A 25,125-nucleotide genomic window follows, 5' to 3' on the forward strand; every position below is an offset into this window, starting at 1 on the left:
AATGGTTACTTTCTTTGATGAATTTTATGACCTTGGTTGAAGGTGATAACATTGGTAATTTCCTTTGGTACCGCCAAACTAAAATACAGGATTGTCTTGCCGAGATGTCAATTATTCCCTCAGGAAGTATCTTCAGAAAAGAATGTTTTGGGAAGCTATACTCACTTGTCCATAGTGTTTTTAGATGCTAAAAAGTACATTTTAATTGGGTTAAAAAAGTATGCGTGCTTTAATTCAGGACCATCCTGCTTTGTGCAGGACATATGGCCACCCTACCACTGACTGTTTTAAGGCAGTTTTACTGAATTAAATCCCCTCGACATTACATTCCCTTTCACATTTTCTTTTCATTTATTTAAAAGCATATGTTCAATCACTAATTTACAAAGACTGAATATACAGTATATACTGTACATATAACGAGGAAACTATTTTCCTCTAATATTTGCAATTTGATGTGGTTTCAGTATGTTTTTTTTCTTCTTTCAAACAGACAAAATATTTCAACGTGCTGTTGAATAAACTGCCTAAGTATGCCTAGTCAAGCAAACAGCTGACTTAAATGGCAAAACAAATGTGTGCTTGCACATTCATGCTGTAAAGTGGGGGGTTGCGCATGCGTACAAATGACATTAAGTGTCGGAAAACATCAGGGAGGGCTAGAGAAAGAAAGCAGCGACAGGCAAATGTCACAATTCACCTTTTAATGGCGCAAATTGACTTTTAAAAACTAAAAGCGTCGTTTTTCTTCGAGTGTTGACAAGAGACCAGTGGTGTCGTTTTTTTTTTTTTTCCATGCGAGGAGCGCAAATCTCGGGGAGAAGCCACAGGTCTTTCGTTTGGACCCGTCTTTTCGCTGTTTTGGTTTATTTAATTTTTTTGTTTGTGTACAAAGTGGACCGAATGAGCCCGTCAGGTGAGCACATTTAAACTCATTTTGTCGCCGAGAAACCCGTAATAATCAATGTAGTTTTTTTCACGTTTGGTGATATAACGGGAGTCGAATGCATAGACAGCAAAAATTACAACGTCGTTTCCAAATCACGTCTTAAATGTTGATCTTTTTAGTTAACTATGATCAAGTTGAAGCTTGTGATTGACAGCTTCGAGGACGGAAGTGAGCTGCGCGGGCATCCTTGCCGAGGAGAGGCGCTGTCCTCGGTCCTGAAGACCCACAGGGGACCCCAAACTCCTGACCTTGTTACGTGTGGAAGTTCTACTGCTCAAAAGTCAACTTTCGGGTACAGCTACTGAACAAGCTGAATATGCAAACTCCAAAGAGAGTTCATCTACAAACTTTGCTGCTTTTGGTCTATTTGGGTAAGTAGAAAACTAAGTATTCTTTATGAAATTTGTAAATGTGGATTATAACCATTTGCTATAGATCATTTACTCTCATATAAAGAAACGTGAGCACATTAATAATTTTAGTTAACCAAGACATTGCGATTGGAAATATGGCTTGAATGATGGTTTTACTTTTCTGCTGCGGTAGTTTTAATATGTAAAGTGTCTGATCAAAAATGATGTTTTGTGACGTAAATTGCTAGTAATTAGAGCTGAAACGATTACCGAATAATTCAAGTAACTCGATTTAAAAAATTGATCGAGGAATTTCCCCCCCCTCGAGGAATCGTTTAATTTTGCCAGCTCTAAGCATACCGTTTTGCCCGGACTACTTTTAATGCGGCACAACGCTCTGACCTCACGTGCGTAGAGGAAGAAGGGAGAGGCGGCGGATATATTTGGTTTCAACCACACATGAATTTAGAGGTAATGACAAAGAAGCCGCCGAAAGCGACGAGAAAGGCACCAAGAAAAAGCAGAAAATGTCAAAGGAGTGCGAGCATTTCAAGCTGGAGACCAAGGTGAACACAGTTTCATTTATTCACTGTAAGACAACACTTGCATACAACTACCCCCGCCCTGCCCCGGCTAACCACAGCCCCGCCAACGCTTCCGAAACCCCGGCTGGACCCCACGACCAATGACCTCTCCCGAAACCCGGCCGGGCGCAACCCGCCCGCTTAGCCCCCGCTCCACCAAAGGCACCACGTTTACTCCCGAGAGCGGAGGGGCGTTACTCGGGACAAGGTAAAATTGATTTAACAAAGCACTAATAAATTAACGTTACTGTTCCTTGCTAACGTAACGTTAGCCCTGCGAAGGACTAGGTTTCTATTAATTATGACTACTGTCAATGCGTGGCTAAGATGTCTTTCATACAGGATTTATTTAATCTGTGAAAAACACAGCGCTGTAGAGTGATGCGGGTGTAAAATAAAAACATAATGAAGCTGTCAATTTTAGCTCGGTAGTTATTGATGGATAAAACACCAAGTAGCACTGGTGCCTAATGTGCTCTAGTACAGCAGGTGTCATACATTTATTTTGAACACTGCAAAAACACATCTTATTGAAATAAATAGTAAATCAAGTCCAACACTTGGTTTATAAAAGTACAAACCTCTAATGTTTGCTGTATTTGTTTGAAAAACTGCAATCAAAGTGCATAACGAAACAAATAAAATGTACTCTAGATTGGATGCAAATGAATCAACTTCAATACTAAGATTACTAAAGTACAAACATTTACTGAACAAAACCCCCTTCCAGCTCTGCTGATTATATCACCAGAACTGTTATACAAATTGTTTAGGTATTAGGGCTGGGCGATATGGCCTTAAGTACGTATCATGGTAAATTGAGCAGATTTACCTCGTTAACGATAAATGACGGTAAATTCGCCCACGCGGACTGTTATATAATTTGAAAATCTAACTCAATGAATGAAATACAAATGAACCGTTTCTCGTTGATTTATTTACCAGCTTTCAATTTAACATATGACAATTGTACACGCAGTCTAAACATTAAGTATATAAAAATGTCCTGTAAACAATAAGACTTCAAGTATGAACATTTATAACAGCTTGTATGACTTGAACAATCTACATTATAAAAATCAATACGACAACTGTGCAAACATGTCATTGTAACAAATGCCTTACAGCTTGGACGGTACACTTCAAACAACTTATTGTTAATGGCTACTGTGACATAATTACTCAACACAAGTGTTTACTTCAAGGTTTCAGTTTTTTTCACCAGAGCATTCTTTTTAATACATTCTCGCACACACATGCACCCCTCACAAAGACACACACACATTAAAGCTATATTGCTCTTATGCCAATGAAAAATTAAAGATTTTATGATGGCAGTAATCAGACAGAATGACCGAATAAAGCAAGCACATACAGAAAACTATCTGTGGCCATTAAAATGTCGTTGAATTATAATTTGTGCTGAATGCTTTACCATCATAAAAGATATCAAAGAAATCTCTCACACACACAGAGATACAAAATAACGCGGCATACTAATTGCTAGATGCAGTCTGTGCACAATCCACTCAAAGTTCAGCCGTTTCGACAACGACAAGGTTAGAGCCGCTATCCGACTCCACGTTCATTTATAGCTGCTGTTAGCCGCTAGCGCTAGCCTGTGGCCTGGTTACCAGTTGAAAGCACTGAAAACATACGCTTCTGAAATTGTGAGAACCAGGGAGGAAAGCAGGTGCCACCGCCAAGAGTCTATTTAATGTCGGGTGAAAGTTTGGCGAAGCTCCCTTAAGCCCGACTCAGTCACGTTTGCTTGTAGCGCTAGCCACTAGAGCTAGCCTACCGGGCTTCAGTTTGTTTGAGTTCCTGATAACCACGTGACTTCATACGTAAGCACACTGAGTGCTTTCTCAAAGGGGAATGAACATAGCCGAACAACACAGAGTCAAAGCAGGATGAAAAGACTATATTTTTTGGTTTTATTAAATTACCAAATTTACCGACATGGTCAAAATTATGTCGGTCACCATTAAGAATTTTCGTAACTGTAAATTTTCGGTGTACCGCCCGGCTCTATTAGGTACGCAAACTCAGCAAAATACTTGCAGCTAGGTAATACATAATCCACCACAGTTTGCTGGTTTTTAGAAGGAGTTACTTATCGTCGTGCTATTGTTCCGCTCGTAGGGCTTAGCATTTCTCACATTCGGCCAAATGCGTCTGGTTTAGATGCTAGAATAATTTTGGGCGTGAAACCAACTTACTGTAAATTTCCTTTTTTTCCAATGAAAATTTAACTTTCTCTTCCTGTAGCCATGTTGTTACGCTTGGCGGAACCAAGAAGGAGGAGAACGCTAAGATCAATGGGACTAACCGCGTAAATTAACAGCATAAAACATTTGCTGAAAATAACCCTCAAGAAAAAAAATCAAATTTAAATCATTACATAGGTTTATCGCTCAGGCATACTTTGCAGAGTGACTCTGGAATACAAAGACCCTAATTCGTGCTTCGAAATTTGCGGTTACAGTTATTGGCGGGGTTGTAAAAAGAATTCTTGAAGAAATAAAAATGAAAAATATGTGTTGTTTCATTTTGAAGCACAATAGAGAATGTTTCACGGCAAAAAAATAACAATACATGACTCAGGGACTTTACATACCCATGGGCACTCATCCGATGTGATTGATTCCTGGTGCGGGGTCAACTCATGACAAGTCCAATAAGCACCTTCAAAGCCGCCCCTACTATGACTGATGCGACGAGACCACCGATAAGTGTGGCTTTAACAAGACCTCAAGGCTCATTTATAGCGGGACTTTTCAGCATTTTTACAAGCTTTGAGAGCACCCAAATAATACTACAAAACTCCCACAACATCCGGGGGTGTTTTAACCTTTTTTGAGCGGAAAATGGGGCACTGTATCTTGCCAAGCACCTCCAGGACTATTTTTATCCGCTTATAGAGCATCCAAAGCCCACTACAATCTTCCAACACCTCCCGGTAAAATTTCAAGTTTTACCTGCACATGGAGCTCCGCCAAGCAACTCCACGATCTCCGAGGGGGTATTAAGCGGTATTTTTCTCCCTTCTTACCTGCTTTGACACCACCCAAAGCTGGCTCCTAACCTCCAACATCTCTAGTGGAAATGTAACTTTTTAATATCTTTTTTAGGGCTGTCAAAATCATCGTGTTAACGGGCGGTAATTAATTTTTTAAATTAATCACGTTAAAATATATGACGCAATTAACGCACATGCCCCGCTCAGATTAAAATGACAGCACAATGTCACGTCCACTTGTTACTTGTGTTTTTTGGTGTTTTGTCGCCCTCTGCTGGCGCTTGGGTGCGACTGATTTTATGGGTTTTAGCACAGTGAGCATTGTGTAATTATTGACATCAGCAATGGCGAGCTACTAGTTTATTTTTTGATTGAAAATTTTCCAAATTTTATTAAAACGAAAACATTTAGAGAGGTTTTAATATAACATTTCTATAACTTGTACTAACATATATCTTTTAAGAACTACAAGTCTTTCTATCCATGGATCGCTTTAACAGAATGTTAATGTAGATGCCATCTTGTTGATTTATTGTTATTATAAACAAATACAGTACTTATGTACAGTATGTTGAATGTATATATCCGTCTTGTGTCTTATCTTTCCATTCCAACAATAATTTACAGAAAAATATGGCATATTTTATAGATGGTTTGAATTGCGATTAATTACGATTAATTCATTTTTAAGCTGTAATTAACTCGATTAAAAATTTTGATCGTTTGACAGCCCTAATCTTTTTTTTTTACCTGCAAATGAAACATCATATTTCCACTACATGGTCGTGAGTGGATCGTCACGACATCCAGGAGGTGTGCCAAGTTTCCCTCACGAATCAGAGTGACTGCATAAGGACAGTAATTACCGTAAATAAATAGATTTAAATATCGTACTTTACAGTATATGTGAAGTTGACAATATGTAAATACATGTAAATAAATACTGTTTACGTTGTTTACAATCTTTTTAGTTTTATTTCATTATTATTTGGGGGAAAGGAGAGCAAACTCTACTTTGCGCTTTTGCACTTTTCGTGGGGGATTCTGGTCCCCATTAACGGCAAAAAACGAGGTTACTGTATATAGTCACACAGCGCAATAATACTCATTCAGTTACCTCTATGCTTGGTGTTTTTCATTAGATATCAGTGATTCTCAAGTTTTTTACATCAAGTCTGACATCATAAATTCTTCAATTTTATTGTGCCCAAAGCGGTTTACAGTACTAGATATATTTTTCAAATAAAGACATCAGCAAGGCTCTAAACAGAGGATAAGGTTCACTCCCCCATCTGTATCACTTTGAAATCCCAGCCATGCAACCATTAGCAAGCATCAGAGAATAAGCCTGCTGGGATTGAATGTATCATGATGCACTCAGCTGTCAATAGAGCTAAGACTGCAGCAGCAAGCTCATCGATCCCTATTTTGTGCATATATGCCCTCAAGAAGTGATGGAAAATAATTCAAAATATTGGAAAAGAATATCAGTTTATAATTAAACCATAACGAATAACTCAATGCAAACCTGTATACTTCATTTAGTGATTCTGTGACCAAGCTTTAATCGTATTCCATTCACATCGTATGTTGTATTTCCCCCACTTTCTATACTGCTTTTCACTAATTCCCTCTGTAGCTGCATGAGAAACGATTAAATCAATGTTGTCACTGTCTGCCTTTGAGGGGGCTTTGGGTTATATAAGATAACTGTACCCAATCACACAGGAGACATCCTTGTGGCCCACTCGCAGAGGCTGCTTCTGCCACATTTCACTCTAGAAGACATCCATCTTGTCCTTTATCATTCTGTTTATTTGTCTTAATACATCTTTTTTACCTCTTGCTGTCTATAATTCAGCAGTCACGTTGTTTTTTTTCTTCTCCTATAGGTCCTGCTCAATTGTCCTCCCCCTTAAGAAATACTAATAGGCAGAGGCTATCATTAGTGCTTACTGGTGTGGATGAGCTTAGATTTGTGATCAACTACAGAGAGTCAAGCCCTTTCCCAGTGCTCACAGACCTGGAAAATTGAGTGGACCTCACTTTAATGCTTACTGAGCTTTGCCATTTGCTCTAAATTGGATTCAGTGTAGACTGTAGGGCTGCCAAGATCGATCATAGACCATTGACCAAAGGCCTAAGCCTGTATTGTCTTCTTAAATCATCAATAATTTGTGTTTGTATAATTTTTATTTCAGTAGTACTCCATGTTTATTGTTTACCATAGTTTAAATATTATTATTTTAGTAGTAAACAATGATCAAAGTATGTTATTTGAATACGCTTTTGATAGTGGTTACTGCTAAGGGTCGGAACCTCTGGGAATCTCATGATACGATACGATTGTGAAACAAGGCTCATGATAACGATTATCTTACAAAATGGCATCATTCTACAATATTTTACTATTTATGTAATAAACAGAAAAACAAGCTCTTTTCAACCATCTGCTGTCAATTGAATAGAGGTTATCACTTGTAGATGTCCAATTCATTTGAACAGGAAGGGTGGCAGTGAATGAACGGTTGTTCAATCCCTCCCACTTCTAACAGATTAGACGTCCATCAGTGGCAACCAATGAGTTTAATTTGGGTCACTTCCTGTTGACTTTGGGACATTTATGGGTCACTTCTTGTTGATTTTGGGTTACAGAACAGGAAGTGACCCGGGAAACTCCCCAAAAGAATAGGTAGTGACTTAAACAGTGACCTGTAAAATGGCTCCAAAATCAGAACGATTGCTGTGAATGCTGAGGTTTCAGTGCCATTGATGTTGCTAGATGGCAATCCAGTCAAAATGAATTGGATGTCTAGCACAGTCATTGAGTTAACAGAGACAATATTCTCATGGACGATTTTAACAGCAACTTGTTGATTCCATTATTTTTTAGTTTTTTGGTGACACCCTTCTAAAACGATAGATCGATTCTTGGCAGGAGCATATCGATAACCTTTTAGGATAAAAAGTAAACCGTTTCAATATTTTGTCACACCTCTAGTTAGAACTGTACCTCCAAATTATTAGGATAATTGAAGACTTTTATCGTCCAAATCCCAAATGTGTAAATGTTTCCATTATTAATTGGAGCAGAGGTTTCAAATTCAGTTTGGTTCTTGGGCCACAATGCATGGCAATAAGATCTTATGTGTGCCGGACCAGCTTATTTTTGGCCAAGTAAGACAACTCACTGGCTGCAATTGACGGCACTAGACGTCCATTGGATGTCCAGCGTCATCAGTGTCACTGAAAGACTATTTATGTATTTAAGGCTTTAGGGTACTTATGGGTCACTTCCTATACATTTTAGATCATTTCCGATTGTTTTTTTTTTTTTGGGCCATTTCCTGGCAGCTCCCTGTTGATTTTGGGACATTCCCAGGTTACTTACTGAAAATGTTCTATTGGTTTTGTGGCATTCTTTAGGACACTTCCTTGTTAACACATTGGCTGATATTGACGGCGCCATTTTGAGTGGGAAGGGGTAAATGAACAAACATGACTGAGCCATGTGCGGTTGTGCACGCACTCGATCACACAAATCACAAATTTCTAGTTTTGCAGCACTGGTGAAAAAAAATCAATGCATGTAATTCTGTATCCGCAGGCTGAATAGTTGCCATGGTGAGCAGCTTCCGGCCTGCGGGTCATACGATTAACACCATCAAATTCGAGGATAGTACACCCTACATTTCTACACTAACTTTACTGTGCCAAGTTTTTTGCGGCGATGATAATCACACACTCATTTCCGATTCCAGTGCACTTAAGCAAGCCAGTATGTGTGGAGGCACCCTCAGAGACCAATGCGGTTCTGGGAAAGATGATGAAGTTGACTTGCATCTCATGTTTGAAACGTGAGGAAGTGAAAGCCAAGACCTATGTAAACTGGTACTACATGACCAAGGTGGAACAAGGTGTTACTCCAGACAAAACCCTTGTAGGTTGCTCCTCTGTAACATTTACTAAAACAGTAGTTGTAAAAGACAGAGAGGTAGGACCTCATTTGTGTCTCTTTTCTAGATATACAAGTATGAAGATGATTTTCCTATGGAGTTGAATGGACCTTTCAAGGGCCGCCTGGTGTGGAATGGCAGCCAGGACCTTCAAGATCTTTCCATCAGCATTGTGAACGTCACCTACAACGACAGCGGCGTTTACGAATGCCACGTGCTTCGCGTGTTCGAGTTCGACTCCTTCACTCCGTCAGCTTTTATCATGAGGAACCTCACATTGAAGGTGATCGAGGAAGGTGCGACTCACTTTTCGCTTTTTTTAGACATGAGTAGGTAGAATAGGTCTTTATTGTTATTTTGAACAACAGCATTGTGAACAACGAAATTGGACGTGGCACTCCAGTACAAACCTATGTATTTAATAAAATAAAATTATACATAGGAAAATATGTTCTAGAGCTATAAGTGACTAATTGTAGCTTGCTTAAACTGAAATATGAGCAAGACAAAAATCGTGCAATGCGGTCCTACTTTATCAGCGCCATTTGTGCAACCCTAAGCACAAGACCGGGTTAATTGGTTAATTTTAAATCGCTATTTAGATTTTACATTTGAGTAATGCTGCCTCTTTAATCAGTCATTGAGGTGACAAATGACTGCTGGCAGTCATGCTGACAAGAGAGGGATTAATTTTGTGTTTTGTTTTGTCCTGTCTGCTTGCCACAAGGGGGAATGTATTCTGCAGCCTGTATCCTTGGCTTGCATCTGAATGCTTTCATGAGACAATACATACAGTCACGACATAATCTACACCTGCACAATCTCATACGATCCAACATGGAAACTCCCAAATATCACAAATAATTCACTTTCATTCAGTGTGTGTGTTTATTACTTTAAACATATATTTTATTCAAATCCAAACATTTTATTTTTAAATTCAGAATTTATTGTTCTTGTCTTGGATCTCATTTGCTATGTAATTGGGTACTGAATGTGTCCGATAAATTTTGACCGATTTTCCTTTATATAAAACCTGCCTCCATTTGTTTATACTTAAGCTGTACTGTAAATAATTACTCAATGCAAAAACATAATGTGAACTATGTTTGTTGTGCCAAGAAACAGAATAGATTTTGACCTATTTTCATTGACACAAACCTCCATTGCGCTTGTTTAAGTACTTATTATAGTAGAACAAAAGAAGCAAATTGTTCTGTGCTCACAAATAGATTTTTTTCCCTTCACACAACACTTTTCTGCTATCAAATTACAATTATAAGAATCCCCATGTTTTGTACATTATGGGACAGTATCGTGTTCCAGTAATTATGTTCACACTGTATTTGTCAAAGGGATTATACACCCCACTACAAAAGTGTGTGAGAGAGACTGTGCGTGTGTGCATTGCAGCGTAGGAGATTAAATTACAATAGGCTCTATTTGCAGAGGGTGCAGATTCACATCACTCCCAGGAATTTGGCACTTTGCATTCACTGCCACTCTTATAGTGTCGAGTTTAAATAGGATTAAGATTACTTAATGAGACAAATTCTAACAGTTAAATATTTTACTTTGGGGATTAACACAAAGTCATACATGAAGTTTTAAAATGAGGCACAATTAATGTCGTTTCAATAGTTAAAGGCTAACTTGTAGAGAATTTGTTAGCTTTGGAGTACATATAGCATTAGAGTGCATAATAGTATACAGTCATGTGAAAAAAATTAGGACACCACATTAAATATTCAGTTCTTTATTAAGAAATGTTCACATATCAATGTCTGATCGTGTTTTTCTTATCTCTGGAGAAGAAAGTGATTTAATTGCAGGTAAACAACAAAAAATAACATTGGTTTACTCATTAAACCAAATATATCAGCAAAAATGCATATTCTAACTGAGGAAAATGTTAGGACACCCTACCACCTAATAGCTAGTGTTACCCCTTTTGGCTGAAATAACTTCATTGAGACGCTTTTGCAGCCATCTACCAGTCTTTGACATCAGTCTGAAGAAACTTTGCCCAACTCGACGCAGAATACTTTCAACTCTGACTGAATGTTGAAGTGAGAGAAAACAGCATGGTGAGATCAAAGGAGCTGTATGAGGCCTTCAGAAAGAAGATTGTAGATGCTTATCAGTCTGGAAAGGGATTTGAAAAGATCTCAAAAGAAATCAGCCATTCCACTGTCGGGAAAATAGTCTACAAGTGGAGGACATTCCAAACAACTGCCGACATGCCCAGGTCTGGCCTTCCAAGCAAGTTCACCCCAAGAACAGACCGCAAGATGCTAAAAGAAGTCTCTGAAATGTCATCACGGGACTTACAGGCTCCTGCTACTGTTGATGTAAAAGTGCATGCCTCTACAATCAGAAAGTTCTTCACAAAACTTCACAAGTTTAACCTTCATGAGAGGTGTGCAAGGTGGAAACCTTTGCTCTCCAGGAAGCACATGAAAGCCAGACTGAGGTTTGCCAGAGTGAATGTAGACAAAGACCAGGACTTCAGGAATAATGTTCTTTGGACAGATGAATGTAAAATTAAATTATTTGGACACCACAACAGAGGACATTTTTGGTGTAAACCCAATACAGCATTCCAGGAAAAAAAAACTCATACCAACTGTGAAGCATGGAGGTGGAAGTGTCATGGTTAGGGGATACTTTGCTGCAAGAAGACCTGGCCAGCTCACCATCATAAAATCCACCATAAATTCTATCGTGTATCAGAGGGTGCTTGAGGAACATGTGAGATCTTCTCTGAAAAAATAAAGCTGAAGCTAACCTGGACCCTGCAACATGACAATGACCCAAAACATACCAGTAAATCCACCAAGGACTGGCTGAAAAGGAAGAGAGTCCTAGAATGGCCGAGTTATACCCAGATCTTAATCCCATTGATATGCTGTGGAGTGACTTTAAACGGGCTGTACATGCAAAAAAAAAAACTCAAACATATCACAGGTGAAAGTATTTTGCATTGAGGAGTGGGGCAAACTTTCTTCAGACCGATTTCAAAGACTAGTAGATGCCTACAAAAAACACCTCACTGAAGCTATTTCAGCCAAAGGGGGTAGCACTAGCTATTAGGTGGTAGGGTGTCCTAACTTTTTCCTCAGTCAGAAGTTGCATTTTTGATTATATATATGGTTTAATGAGTAAAACCATGTTAATTTTAGCAGTTTACCTGCTATAAAGTCACTTTCTTGTCCAGAGATAAAGAAAAACAAGATCAGACATTGATATGTGAACTAGTGCTGCAACGATTAATCGACTGAGTATTCGATCAGAAAAAAAATATTCAAATTCAATTTTGTTGCTTCGAGTATTCATTTAGTTAAATTGGCGTTGTAATGGTTTGTTTTGAAAGTGTTTGCATTTAGTTATATTGATGAGGGTGGATACACTGCCCTCTAGTCTGCCTCTTTTCAAATGGCTGAATCCAACTGCTCCCTGTTAAGACCAATGAAAGCTAAGTTTTTGTTTGAGCTAATGTTTTTTAATACATTCTTAATTTAGTTTATAGGTATGTTTAGCCGTATTTTGTGGGAATATGTGTCTGAACCATTTGTGAAGAGCATTGTAAAAAAAACAAAAAAAAAAAAAAACTAAACTCACATTTTATAGCATTTAAGGTAGCGGACTTCTTCTGTGTAAGTTGGCCAATTGTTCTTTTCTTGTACATAGATCGTCATTTAAAAAAAAAAAAAAAAAAAAAGATACCGTTTAAGGCTCAGCTCAGTTATTTTAAATGTTCATGTTCCTTATCCGATTACTCGATTAAACGAACTAACTAGTCCATCGATTAATCGACTACTAAAATATTCGATAGCTGCAGCCCTAATGTGAATATTTCTTAATAAAGAACTGAATATTTAGTGGGTCGTCCTAATTTTTTCATGTGAGTGTACTGTATATACAGTACAGTACATTATATACACAGTACAGTGGTACCTCTACATACGAAGTTAATCCGTTCCAGGACCTTGTTTGTAAGTCGAAATGGTCGTATGTCGAGCAGGATTTTCCCATAGGAATACATTATAATTCCATTAATTCGTTCCACAGCCCAAAAACCTGCACTAAATCCTTAAAAAATACTGCTGGTGCTATTACAAATGGCAATTACACGTAGCAAAACAAATAAATTATAAATCAAAATTGGAATAATGTAATAAAAAGAATAATAATAATTCCTGTAATAGTGTAACGAATAGGGTTCTAATAAGGCGGACGTTTTTTTGTGTACCTGAACGCACCGCGGGGCTCACGTGCCAGAAACAGACCGGTGAGCTTGAGTTTCACTTTCACTTTGAATGTTCTCTTGAGAACACCATCATTTGAGGCAGACAGCAGGCGTTTTGTGTTGAATAAGTTGTAAAAGAAATGATGAAAACGTGGCGAAGCTGGCGATTTCTTTGGAGACAATAAGAATTGTCAGCTTAATTTATAAAGACTGGCGAACGATGGTCAGAGGAGGACCGTGGAGATGTATTGTTGAGCCATTTCACGGATGCCCACCCCACGCTCATATTTTCATTTTCATTTGCATCTTCATTTCGAAGGTAAGCATCAACTTTTTCCTTGTTTCACCACCTGTACCAACCTTTTCTGAAACCTGTGTTGATTTGTCACACAAGAAAATCCGCCGTGCATTCGTCTGCGGTGCTGCCATTGTCGTCGTATTTCGAGCATGTCGTCGGATGTAGAAACAAATGGCGAGTCAAATTTTACGTCGGATGTCGAAAAGTTCGTGTGTCGAAGCGATCGTATGTAGAGGTACCACTGTATATGTGTTGTTCGTGGCCGAAATGTGAATAAAAATGTGGTCTTAGTCTTTTTTTCACCGAAATAACGTTGAAGCAAGTGAATAGTTTGATAGTGTGCACTTCTCTTGTTACTAGAGGTAACGTCCGGTGAATTAGGGTGTGTTGGGTTGACACAGCTACTTGGACTTAGCCCCCTTTTTAGCAACAAACGAAAGAGAATCTTCCCCGATGCATCTCTAATTACTCAGTCGTCTTCCAGACAAATAAGGTGAGATAGCTTTGTAAATGCAAATGAAAAAAAATTACTTCTCTTCCATTTATTTTCATTACATGGTGTAGGTATATTAAATTAATTGTCCAGTGAACGGAATTCATCCATCGATCCATTTTCCCTTCACGAAAGTCGCAGAGAATGGAGTTCACATATTGTTTAAAACCAAAGATCAAATGTCAATCACTCAAAAAATGGGGTCAATTTTTCATTCATGTAATTGGCGTTTGAATTTGTCCCATTAATTATGAGCGTTAATTGTGTGAATCACACTTTTTTCCCAAATTTGTGAATAAAGATCTTTCGGTATCCCTACACAAAGGAACCAAATTGTACTGAATAAAATATTTCCCGATGCTATTTGCCCCCACAGCCAGCCCAGACGCCACAGCCCTTTACTCAGAGATCATGATGTACTTGCTTCTGGTCTTCTTGACCTTCTGGCTGCTGGTGGAGATGGTGTACTGCTACCGCAAGATCTCAAAGTCTGACGAGTTGGTGCAGGACATTGGGTGAGTGTCTCTGGGATGAATGTCAAAGAGTGTGTCAGCAGTGAGTGTGAAGCAAAAACTAATTTATTAAAAAAATAATTATTCCAAATTGTATAAACATCAAATAAATAATGTTTTTAAGTTACAGTTCATTAGGTTTTGTGTTTGTTTCCTCCTAGTGTGACTTGTCCCTGTGCTTGCCCATTGATTTCACCTGTTGTGCCTGCTCCTGTTGTATCCTCCAACTGCATCCTCCTGTGTCACCCGCCTGTTCCTCATTGACTCGTTACCCCGTGTCTGCGTGTGTATACTAGTACAGCATATAAGCTCCCCATTTTTGTTGAGTCTTGTCGTGACATTGTCAATGTCCATGTGCACGTCAGGATCTGTTCTCGTCAGTTTTCTATGTCCAAGCCCTCGTGTTTTTTTGTACCTAGCCTTTTGTCAGTCACCTGAGTTTTGTTTGCGTCTGTGTTATTTTTTGGCTCTCCACAGTATTGGTTGTACTTTGTTTTTTGTTTGCCTTAATTAAATCATTTTTGCACTGCCAGTCTGCTTCACCTCTCTTTTCCTGTAATTGGGTCCACACCACCTCCCTACCCGCGTTATTTGACACAATTTATCTATAAGGTGACCTTATCATGCCTTTGACAGTTTATCTATTATTGATGAGTATGTAGCAGAAAATAAGCGAAGTGACTGCTTATTATTCAAAAATGTTGAACCCCAAATGTCCTCATATTGTACATATAGAAACATGCTTTACATGCATACATACATACCTACATATAGTACATGCTTTTATTTTGACATCGGCGCTATAAATCCAAAAAATTGTGATTTGGATGATTGAGTACATGCACTACAGCACTTCGCCCCCTCTCAAAACGGCGCCGTAAATAGCAGCTAATGAGTTGGAAAAAGTGACCCCAAAATGCCCCAAAATCAACAGGAAATGCCCCGGAATCAACAAGAAGCGACCAATGAACAGGTAGCTGCCTGGACATGCCCCCCAAAAATAGGAAATGACCCAAAATTTACAGGAAGTGAACCCAAAGGAAAAGAAGACCCTTAATTACCCTAAGATTACAAGGAAGTGACGCAAAACTAACTCATTGCCTGCCATCGACAAAAATAGATGTCCAATTCACTTGAACTGGGAGAACTGGCTGTGGATGCTTATCTTTCAGCGCCATTGACAGCACTGTTTATTCAATGAACGTCTTGCGCCGTCAATGCCAGCCAGTGAGTTCACTTATTTCATAGACTTCATAATGATAGACGGGAATTGGGGTGCGGAGCCGATTAATCCGGGATCTCCATCAAAGCTGACAGAGTGGAAACGCATACAAAGAGCTTTTTACGTTGAAAATTCTTGTGAATAAATGCTTAAATCCCTGAATTCTTTATAAATATGGACGTAAAACAGTCTTGATTCTTGGTTAAAAGCAAAAAAAAAAAAAAAAAAAAAAAAAAAGGCAGTTAGCATTTATTTTCCGCAAATTACGAATTATGACGCCAATGCTGTAGCGGTTAATTCTTCCCATAGATATTTTTTCACAACGTTTTGAAATGCATGCATGGTACGAAAAATATAATCACCTTGAATCCTCCTGAGACGATCCTTCCTGTTTGTACGCGGTACACCTTTCATACTTTTTCAACCTAAATTTGGCGTTGGATCGCCGCATGTGTGAGAATAACTGCGACCGAGTGAAGCAAAGTGTAGGACGGCCCTCTACTTGAAGGCGTGGCGCAGTGTCTGGCGAATGTGACCCGGCAATATCATTATGAAGTCTATGCTTATTTGGCCAAAGATAAACTGGTCCGGCCCACATGAGATCTTTAATTGCAATGAATGTGACTCATGAACCAAACTGCGTTTGACCACCTTGTTCAAATTTTGGCATGACCCAGGCAATAAACATGGCAGTCATGGATGAATTGGCTTTGCTGCAGTTCTTTAAGTAAACTCTCTCTCATCATCAGTTGAGATAAACTTCAGTTCACCCGTGTCCTTCGTGAAGATAAGAAACATAGAAAATGGCTAAATGGATGGTGTTTTTACGTCATATCTTACATCTAATTGACATTATATTGCAACATGATAGGTGTTGTTTGTGTTGCCTGACTTTCCACAGATTACATCAGTCATTTCAAAAGAGTAAAAAGCAAGGAAGTTGCTAACAATCAAAGAGACAGGAGAGAACAGGATGGAGCTGAGAAAACAGTCAGACAGATGGAAAGGGGAGTAATTGAGTCTGCACCGCATCTGTTTGTAACCCTCGTGTAACAGGAATCTGTCTTTTCATGATACGCCGTCTAAAAGTGCCAAATAAATCTCTTCAGAATGCTCCCTTTTTTTCCTTGAAACTTCCATCTTACTTGTTCAGAGACTGAGTGTTTGCGTCACCTTGTCAGCACTGACGAAGACCCAAAGGCACTTGTGTAGTCAGCTCCCGCCGGATGGGCATTGTGTTGACGGGGGCCGTCGATCCAGATCGACGGCATTAAAACAGGCAATTCATGTCTGCGACGCAACAATGGCGGCACACAGACTTTGTGATTTTGTTAACAATTAAGGCTTGTGCCAGACGCTTGCGGTGACGCTAAGACAATTTACTGCACAATACATCTCTTATGTTTCATAAAATACCGAAAATACAAAGGAAGATGTCCATTATTCACCAGGTTTATGTTTATGGTATGCTGTATTGAAGAAAAAACACATTTTCTTCCTATAAAAAAAACACCAAAAACTAGTTTTCAAACTAATTTTCCCCTCCAACGTAATCTCCTCTCGAGTCTAACACACTTTTCGAGCTTTCATGCAATCCTGAAAGGATTCTACCGGAATCTTTCACTGTCGAGACCATCTTGATGTCTGTAAAAGGTTCCTTTTTATGACCCTCAAGGGCTTGGGTAAGAGGAAAGCCAATGGTTTATTAAAAAATACCTAAGTATTCAAATCACTAGCTCAATGTTTTACTGACGAGCTTTAGCTATCTACATACATAATCTACCAAGTCATTTACTTACCTACGTACATGTTGCCATCCATTGTAATCATGGCCTTACCACATTTGCAAGTGCACCGAAGGCATACAAAGCTTATTGACCTAGGCAAGGCAAGGCAAGGCAAATTTATTTATATAGCACAATTCAACACAAGGCAATTCAAAGTGCTTTACATCACATGAAAACCATAAAAATCACATTTAAATCAACACAACGTAAAAACCAAGACAAAAGATCGCATTTAATCACAGAATAAAAATAAATAAATGAAAATAAAACAAAAATAGAAATAAAGCCAAAACTACTACTAATAATAATCATTGAAATCAGCAATGGAGATATGCACAAGAGGAATAGAAGGCAGGTAGATTGAAATATATAGACAGTTATGGATATGCAGTGCTAAACAAAAGCGTTTTTAGCCCTGATTTAAAGGAGCTAACGGTTTGAGCATACTTCAGACGTTCGGGTAACTTGTTCCAGAGGTGAGGAGCATAATAACTAAATGCTGCCTCACCCTGCTTGGTTCTGGTTCTTGGAACATGCAGAAGACCCGTTCCAGACGACCTTAGGGGTCTAGATGTCTCATAGGAATCTAACAAGTCAAGCATGTATTTTGGTCCAAGGCCATTAAGTGTTTTGTAGACGAGCAGTAGTATTTTATAGTCTATCCTTTGACTCACTGGAAGCCAGTGTAGCGATTTCAAAACCGGTGTAATGTGGTCCAGCTTCCTTGTATTTGTGAGGACTCTGGCTGCAGCATTCTGTACTAGCTGCAGCTTCCTGACTGATTTTTTATCAAGACCTGTAAATATACCGTTGCAGTAGTCCAATCTGCTGAAAACGAATGCATGCATAAATTTTTCCATGTCTTGTTGAGTCAGAAGCCCCTTAATTCTGGTTATATTTTTTAGGTGGTAATAAGCGGATTTAGTGACGGACTTTAGATGGCTATCAAATTTTAGGTCTGAGTCAATAATTACGCCAAGGTTTCTGCTCAAGCTCCCCGATGCACAAAATGTTGGAAAGTTTACAAAAGGGTAAATTTAATCTGTTCCTACAGCTGAGACAATTCATAAACCATGTCATTATTGAACTTCCTAATACAGTGAATATACTTGTTGGTTATTTTAATAGAACAGAAGCCACACCTACAGAAATCTGAGACTTTATTCCATCAGCTTTTGGTTTTATGTTGTTACAAACAACTGATTTGACAGATATCTCTTTGTAAAGACAAGAAATATACGTGTATTGGTAACAAGATTCTCAATCAAGACCAAATCTGTCAGTAATCTGGAGACGCATTGATTTTCAAGCTTTGCACTAGCTATAGATGGGGTAAAAATCGGTTATTGGAGGCTTCACGTTGTTTTTAAAAACATTGAGCTCTCTGCAGTATTTATTTATTTTTTTAACATTTCAAACTCATATAACTCAAGAAAGAATAAAATGATTACTATCAAACTTGCAGGATGTATTTGTAATATGCAAAAGAACAGGTGATTAAATTTTGGAGTAATAAGGTCAAAGGTCGCAACGGTCAGAAAAGGAATTTTGTGATGACCTGATAACGGATTTGGTGATAACCAGCCTATTTAACTCGAATTTGAAGGGTAGGGATGAGAAGAGAAAGGGTCAAAGGTCATAGAAGTCATAAATATTTTGGTGGAGGTCTGCTCTATCTGAGTGCTCTTCTCTGTCATAAAAGTTCTGATTCTATTAAAAAAACTCGTCTTTTTTTTTCATATAGGGCTATGAATAATAAATTGCCCTTTATCTTTTTGGAAATACTATTTCCATTATTGGCTTTTTTATGATTGTTGTCAAAATATATATACCGTATTTTTCGGACTACAAGTCGCACCTGAGTATAAGTCGCACCAGCCATAAAATGCCCAACGAAGAGAAAAAAAAAACATAGACAAGTTGCATTTTGGGGGGAAATTTACTTGATGAAATCCAACACATAGATATGTCATCTTGAAAGGCAATTTAATATAAAAATACAATCGAGAACAAAATGCTGCGTACAGCAAGGTAAACTCCCAATGATGCGTACAGTGCATGAACAACTAAATGCAAATACGCTGTCCTCACCAGGACGTTATGACTCGGTCCTGGCTATACAGCGAGCTTAACTTCCAAATGACGATGCTGGACGTCTGTATAATTTGCTGAATCAATTTTGTCCTCCATACCAAACAAGTTCGCATCAACGTAAATAAATGATAATTAGGTGCCACTGCAGCAATGACACAAACGTTTAGCAGGCTTTCGCTAGCATTAGCACATCGTTCAAACAACCACACAACTAGCTTTAAGTGTCCGATCGCGGGTGAAAAACACACAACAACAACAGAAAAGATGATACAGACAGGCGTTGCCTCTTTAGAGATATTTTACAAGCATAAACAATGAACGTAGGTTCACAGCCGTGTTTCTCTCTCGCTAACTCGCCCACTCACGCAGAGCTGCGTAGCTGTCCGTCTTCTTCTGGCGTGTGAGTGCTCTTCTTCACGTAAACAAGTGCGAGTGCGCCCCCACGTGGGCGTGAAAGCGCCACAAACTAAAAGCATGCATTTCAATATAAAAAAAGTCAATAATACAATTGAACACACATTGCCAAAGGCAGAACGCGAACGTGGCCATAGCTATTAAGAGTTATTCAGATAACTATAGCATAAAGAACATGCTAACAAGTTTACCAAACCATCAGTGTCACTCCAAAACACCAAAATAACATGTGAAATGATATCATAATGTGTTAGTAATTTCACACATAAGTTGCTCCTGAATATAAGTCGGACCCCCAGCCAAACTATGAAAAGAAACTGTGACTTATAGTCTGAAAAATGCGGTATATAGAAATCTTAACATTTTCTTTCCATATGGTATCAAATTGTATCGCTTTGTGTCCCACTATCGTATCAAATCAGAATTGAACAATTATGGCTTTAAGAAAGCATTTACGCATCGAACCACACCGCATCTTTCTAGAAGCGTAACATATCAAATCAGACTAATGCCAAAGATTCACAACCGTAGTAACTCACTCGTTCAGATGGCGTGAAATCAATTTGCCATTGACTGGTGACCAAGATCCCATCTGCTGTTATGGTCTACTCTTTGAAATGGTCCACAACATGATGAGCATTATTTAAAAAAAAAAAAAAAAAAAAAAAAAAAGTAGATGGATGATAGCAGTAATATTCGTTTCAGTTTATTCACACTTCATTCAAAATATACAGTACATGGTAATATGCTTATTTAACAAAAGATAATTTTCCAAGATCATCTGGAAAGGTGTGAATAGAAATGACTTTCTTCTAATGATTAGTCCATTATCATTATGAGTTTGAAGATGTAAAATTACATTCAGACCAATCCAACAAAAGGTTGTGAGGTAACCACGTTTCTTTGAAATAATAGCTGCAATACATTGCCAACTCTTCTTATGCAAATGCATGCATCATTAAAGAAATGTATGTGTTTTAATGCCTTTACTCAAATGCCGTGCTGTGACGTCATGTTCATTATGATAAACATACCAAAGAGTAGTATGCCTACACCAGAATAATCTTGGTGAAATGAATGACAGTGTCAGTCAGTGGCATCAGCAATGAATTCATGCGCTTTCAAATCGTTTTGGAGCTTTATTGTGTCTGCAATGGTTTTTGTGTCGCATTCTCACTCTTGCAGTCTATGAAATTGTCCCCATTAATCATTTATGTGTAGCCATCCGTTCTCCTGTTATACTGTTTATTATGTATTTTCACAGGCTACATTATGTATGCTTCACAATGTGATGCGATGAATCCAAAAGTTGGTGTTACATTTGAGATCATGTCTACATAACCCTGTTGAAAACAAGGGTTTTTATTACCGTATTTTTCGGACTATAAGTTGTGGTTTTTTTTTCATATTTTGGCTGGGGGTGGGACTTATACTCAGGAGCGACTTATGTGTGAAATTATTAACACATTATGATATCATTTCAAATGTTATTTTGGTGTTTTGGAGTGACACCGATGGTTTGGTTAACTTGTTAGCATGGTTTTTTATGCTATTTTTATCTTAATAACTCTTAATAGCTATGGCCACGTTCGCGTTCTGCCCTTGGCAATGTGTGTTCAATTGTATTATTGACTTTTAAATTGAAATGCATGCTTTTAGTTCGTGGTGCATTCACGCCCACGCGGGGGCGCACTTGCACTTGCTTACGTGAAGAAGAGCGCTCACACGCGAGAAGAAGACGGACAGCTACGTAGCTCTGAGTGAGTGGGCGAGTTAGCGAGAGAGAAACTCGGCTGCGAACCAATGTTCATTGTTTATGCTTGTAAAATATCTCTACAGAGGCAATGCCTGTGTGTATCATCTTTTCTGTTGTTGTTGTGTTTTCCACCCGCGATCGGACACTTAGAGCCAGTTGTGTGGTTGTTTGAACGATGTGCTAATGCTAGTGAATGCATGCTAACCGTTTATGTCAATCCTGTAATAGCACCTAATTATCATTTATTTATGTTGATGCGAACCTGTTTGGTATCGAGGACAAAATTGATTCAGCAAATTATACGGACGTCCAGCATCGTCATTTGGGAGTTTACCTTGCTGTATAGCCAGGACCCAGCCGTAGCGTCCTGGTGAGGACAGTATATTAGCATTTGGTTATTCATGCACTGTACACTGTACATTTATTCAGCATGTTGTTCTCTATTATATTTGTATATTAAATCGCCTTTCAAAATGACATATCTGTTCTATGTGTTGGATTTTATCGAGTAAATTACCCCCAAAAATGCGACTTATACTCCAGTGCGACTTGTAGTCCGAAAAATATGGTATATGGAATTTAGACCAAAATGAATTACTTCCAAACTAGTCACATTCATACTCATGTGCATTTTTATCTACATTAAGACTTCATAGGGCACTCGTATATCATTGGCTACCAATGACAGTGATAGCAGTCCAACACATTTTGACTGGGGAGGATGGCAGTGAATTAATAAAATTGGTTGGGCATCTAGCGCCGCCAATCGCTCTAAATTCGGGGCTTTCACAGCCAGTCCTCATATTTTAAATGAATAATAATTATTGTTTTTTTATTCATCAAATTTAGACTGTTATTGGCATAGAGTGTATTTATGTTTTTATTCATTTCAATTAAGTTTTATTAAGCTGTTATTCATGTACACAATAGGGCAGTAATGATACAAAATGTCACTATATGATTCATATCACGATTTTTTTTTAAAATGAGAAAAATATTTAAATTGTGTTAATGCTATCAATTCATGGAACAAATCAACTAACATTAACACACAAAATAAACGAATAAAAAAGCCTGCCAGTCTCATCAGACCATAGGACATGGTTCCAGTAATCCATGTGCTTTGTTGACATGTCTTCAGCTAACTGTTTGCGGGCTTTCTTGTGTACCGTCTTCAGAAGAGGCTTCCTCCTGGGGTGACAGCCATGCACACCAGTTTGATGTAGAGTGCGGTGTATGGTCTGAGCACTAACAAGCTGAACCCCCACCTCTTCAATCTCTGCAGCAGTTCTGACAGCACTCCTGTTACGGGCTACATGACATTTTGGAGGGAAAATGACAAGCAGTACTCAATTTGGACATTTAGGGATGTACGTAGTTTCTAAGGGGTGCACTCACTTTTGTTGCCAGGGGTTTAGATATTAATGGCTATATTTTGAGTTATTTTGAGGGGAAAATAAATTAACTGTTATATTAGCTGCACACAGGCTACTTTTCATTGTGTCAAAGTGTCATTTTGTCAGTGTTGTCCCATGAATAGATATACTTAAATATCTGCAGAAATGCAAGGGGTGTACTCACTTTTGTGGTATACTGTACATCGTTTAGTACAAGTGTGTGATGTGATAAAAATATATGCATGCTGTATAATTTGATGAGTTGAAAGTTGAGATATCGCTTGCTTTATACACTATTATGTATGTTCTTTTTCGCCAGGTATTGAAGGAGCACAATGGGAAAATAAGATCAACGCTACCAGAGGGCTACCACCTTAACCCCGTGTGATGCCGTTTTCCTGTGAAGAGCCAAAAATGTCAGTTTCTTATCTTTCTGTGCTTAAATCAAGTGCCCTCGATAGAAAACGAGTTAAAGATGCTGTACATTTGTCTCGTAAAAAGCGGCTTGGACTTCATGTGAACCCAGCCTCTTGTTAGTACCATGTAGTGCCTCTGTGATTTGGACCCTTTATCAATAGAGACTACATCCTACTGTAAGGATGATTTTTTTTTTTTTTCCCTTTTTTTTTTTCTTTTTCTTACAATATCTTATACGATGTACAGTCAGGTTTTCTTAGTATTGGCTAATACCTTTGTCAGAAAAATTGCACTGCCTTTTTATTGTTATGACGTGCATTGCTGCAATATATAGGAAATGTGATTATCTTCTCCCTGCTGTGTTTCTGCTGCTTTTTAATTCATCCTCATGTTCTCACTCTGTAAATCTAATAGGATTGCAGAAGAAACTTTTTGTCGTTAGTGTTTTACAATTAGTAAAGGTTTTATATCTATATTGCAATATGTTGTACATATTTTGCAGTTTTTGTCAAGTGACACTTTTCCTGTTTTGCAGAATAAATGCCACTAAATTCCACATCTTTTGTCAGTGCGGCTCTGAAATATCCTTAAATCATTACAATGAAATATTAACAGATGCAGTTGGTGAGCTGGAAAGTTAGATAAGAATTGGAGACAACCACATTAAGTTTGGTTGTTGTTTTTTTCATTCGAGTCAAACTGTCACTATTACGAAACAAAAATGGTATAATTGACATTTGAGCAGTTACACAATTGTAAAATGTTTATGCCCCCCCCCCCCAAATTAAACCTCTCACACGTTTAAAGCTCTATTTTCTTGAACAGTTTTTTGTCTTTAAAGATACGAATGCTTTTGTACTTCACATCAGGAGACTATTTACAGTATGTTGATAATAATAATTTAAAAAAAAAACACTTAACCCTGAAACACAAGGGTCCCCAACCGTTTTTCGCACCACCGACCGGTTTCATGCGGGCCTTTCTTCACGGACCGGCAATGTATAGCAGAAAAATACAGCAAATTTAAAACACGATGGGGCTAAAGACGAATGTTCGGTGGAGAAAAATTGTAACTCACTATACTCTAAATCAGGGGAGGCCTGAGCTTGTTTCATTGAGATCGGCAAATACCCTTGGTGGAAGGCATGATGAATTCTCCAAACGTGAAAGGTTTCTTGGCGCCTGAGAGTCACTTGCTGTACAAACCCATATTTTTGGCTGGATTCCTGGTATTCAGTGTTTTTTTTTCATCACCGATAACTAAAATATTTCGTCGACGAACAATTTTTTCATGACGATTACGAGCCAAAAACATGTCTTGGGAGACTAAAACATAACGAGACAAATGTCAGTTTTTGTCTGACAAGACGAAAACGAGACAAAAATGTGCCATGGTTTCCGTCACATGTTCACAATGTGTACATTTTTTATGTGTAGATAGCCAGCATAGTAGCAGTCTCTGGTTGTGTCACTCATGTGACGTGCTGCATCCTCTCAAACTCACCAATGTCATTTCCAGGCTTGCTTGTTATGAAACACACACTGTAAGATTATTTTTCTTATCTTGGCAAGAGAGAAAATACAATTTTAGTTTAAGTTTTCATCACACACAAAATTTAACT

The 25,125-nt window shown here is 38.3% G+C and overlaps 1 protein-coding gene and 1 long non-coding RNA gene across 8 annotated transcripts in view; one reads left to right on the forward strand and one right to left on the reverse strand.

Moving 5' to 3' along the window:
- The window catches only part of LOC130917136 (uncharacterized), a 41,553-nt gene extending 36,783 nt beyond the window's left edge, over window positions 1-4,770 (reverse strand). For both annotated transcript variants that reach the window (XR_009063416.1, XR_009063417.1), the window contains exon 1: window positions 4,507-4,770. This is a non-coding gene — a long non-coding RNA (uncharacterized LOC130917136). The remainder of the gene's footprint in view (window positions 1-4,506) is intronic.
- scn3b (sodium channel, voltage-gated, type III, beta) lies at window positions 635-24,255 on the forward strand. Of its 6 annotated transcripts, none has more exons than XM_057838228.1 (6): window positions 635-916; window positions 1,104-1,320; window positions 8,670-8,848; window positions 8,932-9,160; window positions 14,281-14,419; window positions 23,406-24,235. In XM_057838228.1, the coding sequence occupies exons 2-6, from the start codon at window positions 1,266-1,268 to the stop codon at window positions 23,410-23,412; spliced, it is 609 nt and encodes a 202-aa protein (XP_057694211.1). In that variant the 5' UTR covers window positions 635-916; window positions 1,104-1,265; the 3' UTR covers window positions 23,413-24,235. The 6 variants fall into 6 exon arrangements, with proteins under 6 accessions (XP_057694211.1, XP_057694209.1, XP_057694208.1 ...); XM_057838226.1 differs by lacking the exon at window positions 23,406-24,235 and adding an exon at window positions 14,578-15,812 and having other exon boundaries at window positions 8,516-8,848; XM_057838225.1 differs by lacking the exon at window positions 23,406-24,235 and adding an exon at window positions 14,578-15,812.
- Window positions 24,256-25,125: the final 870 nt, after the last annotated feature.

This window comes from Corythoichthys intestinalis, chromosome 6, assembly GCF_030265065.1.
Source record: "Corythoichthys intestinalis isolate RoL2023-P3 chromosome 6, ASM3026506v1, whole genome shotgun sequence".
In the NCBI taxonomy this organism is placed as follows: Eukaryota; Metazoa; Chordata; class Actinopteri; order Syngnathiformes; family Syngnathidae; genus Corythoichthys; species Corythoichthys intestinalis.

Excerpts from the sequence above, each read along its gene's own strand:
- scn3b (XM_057838225.1), top strand. The coding sequence starts at position 1,266 with ATGCAAACTCCAAAGAGAGTTCATCTACAAACTTTGCTGCTTTTGGTC. Across the intron at positions 9,161-14,280 it reads ATTGAAGGTGATCGAGGAAG|CCAGCCCAGACGCCACAGCC; the intron begins GTGCGACTCACT and ends TTGCCCCCACAG. Across the intron at positions 14,420-14,577 it reads GAGTTGGTGCAGGACATTGG|TGTGACTTGTCCCTGTGCTT; the intron begins GTGAGTGTCTCT and ends GTTTCCTCCTAG.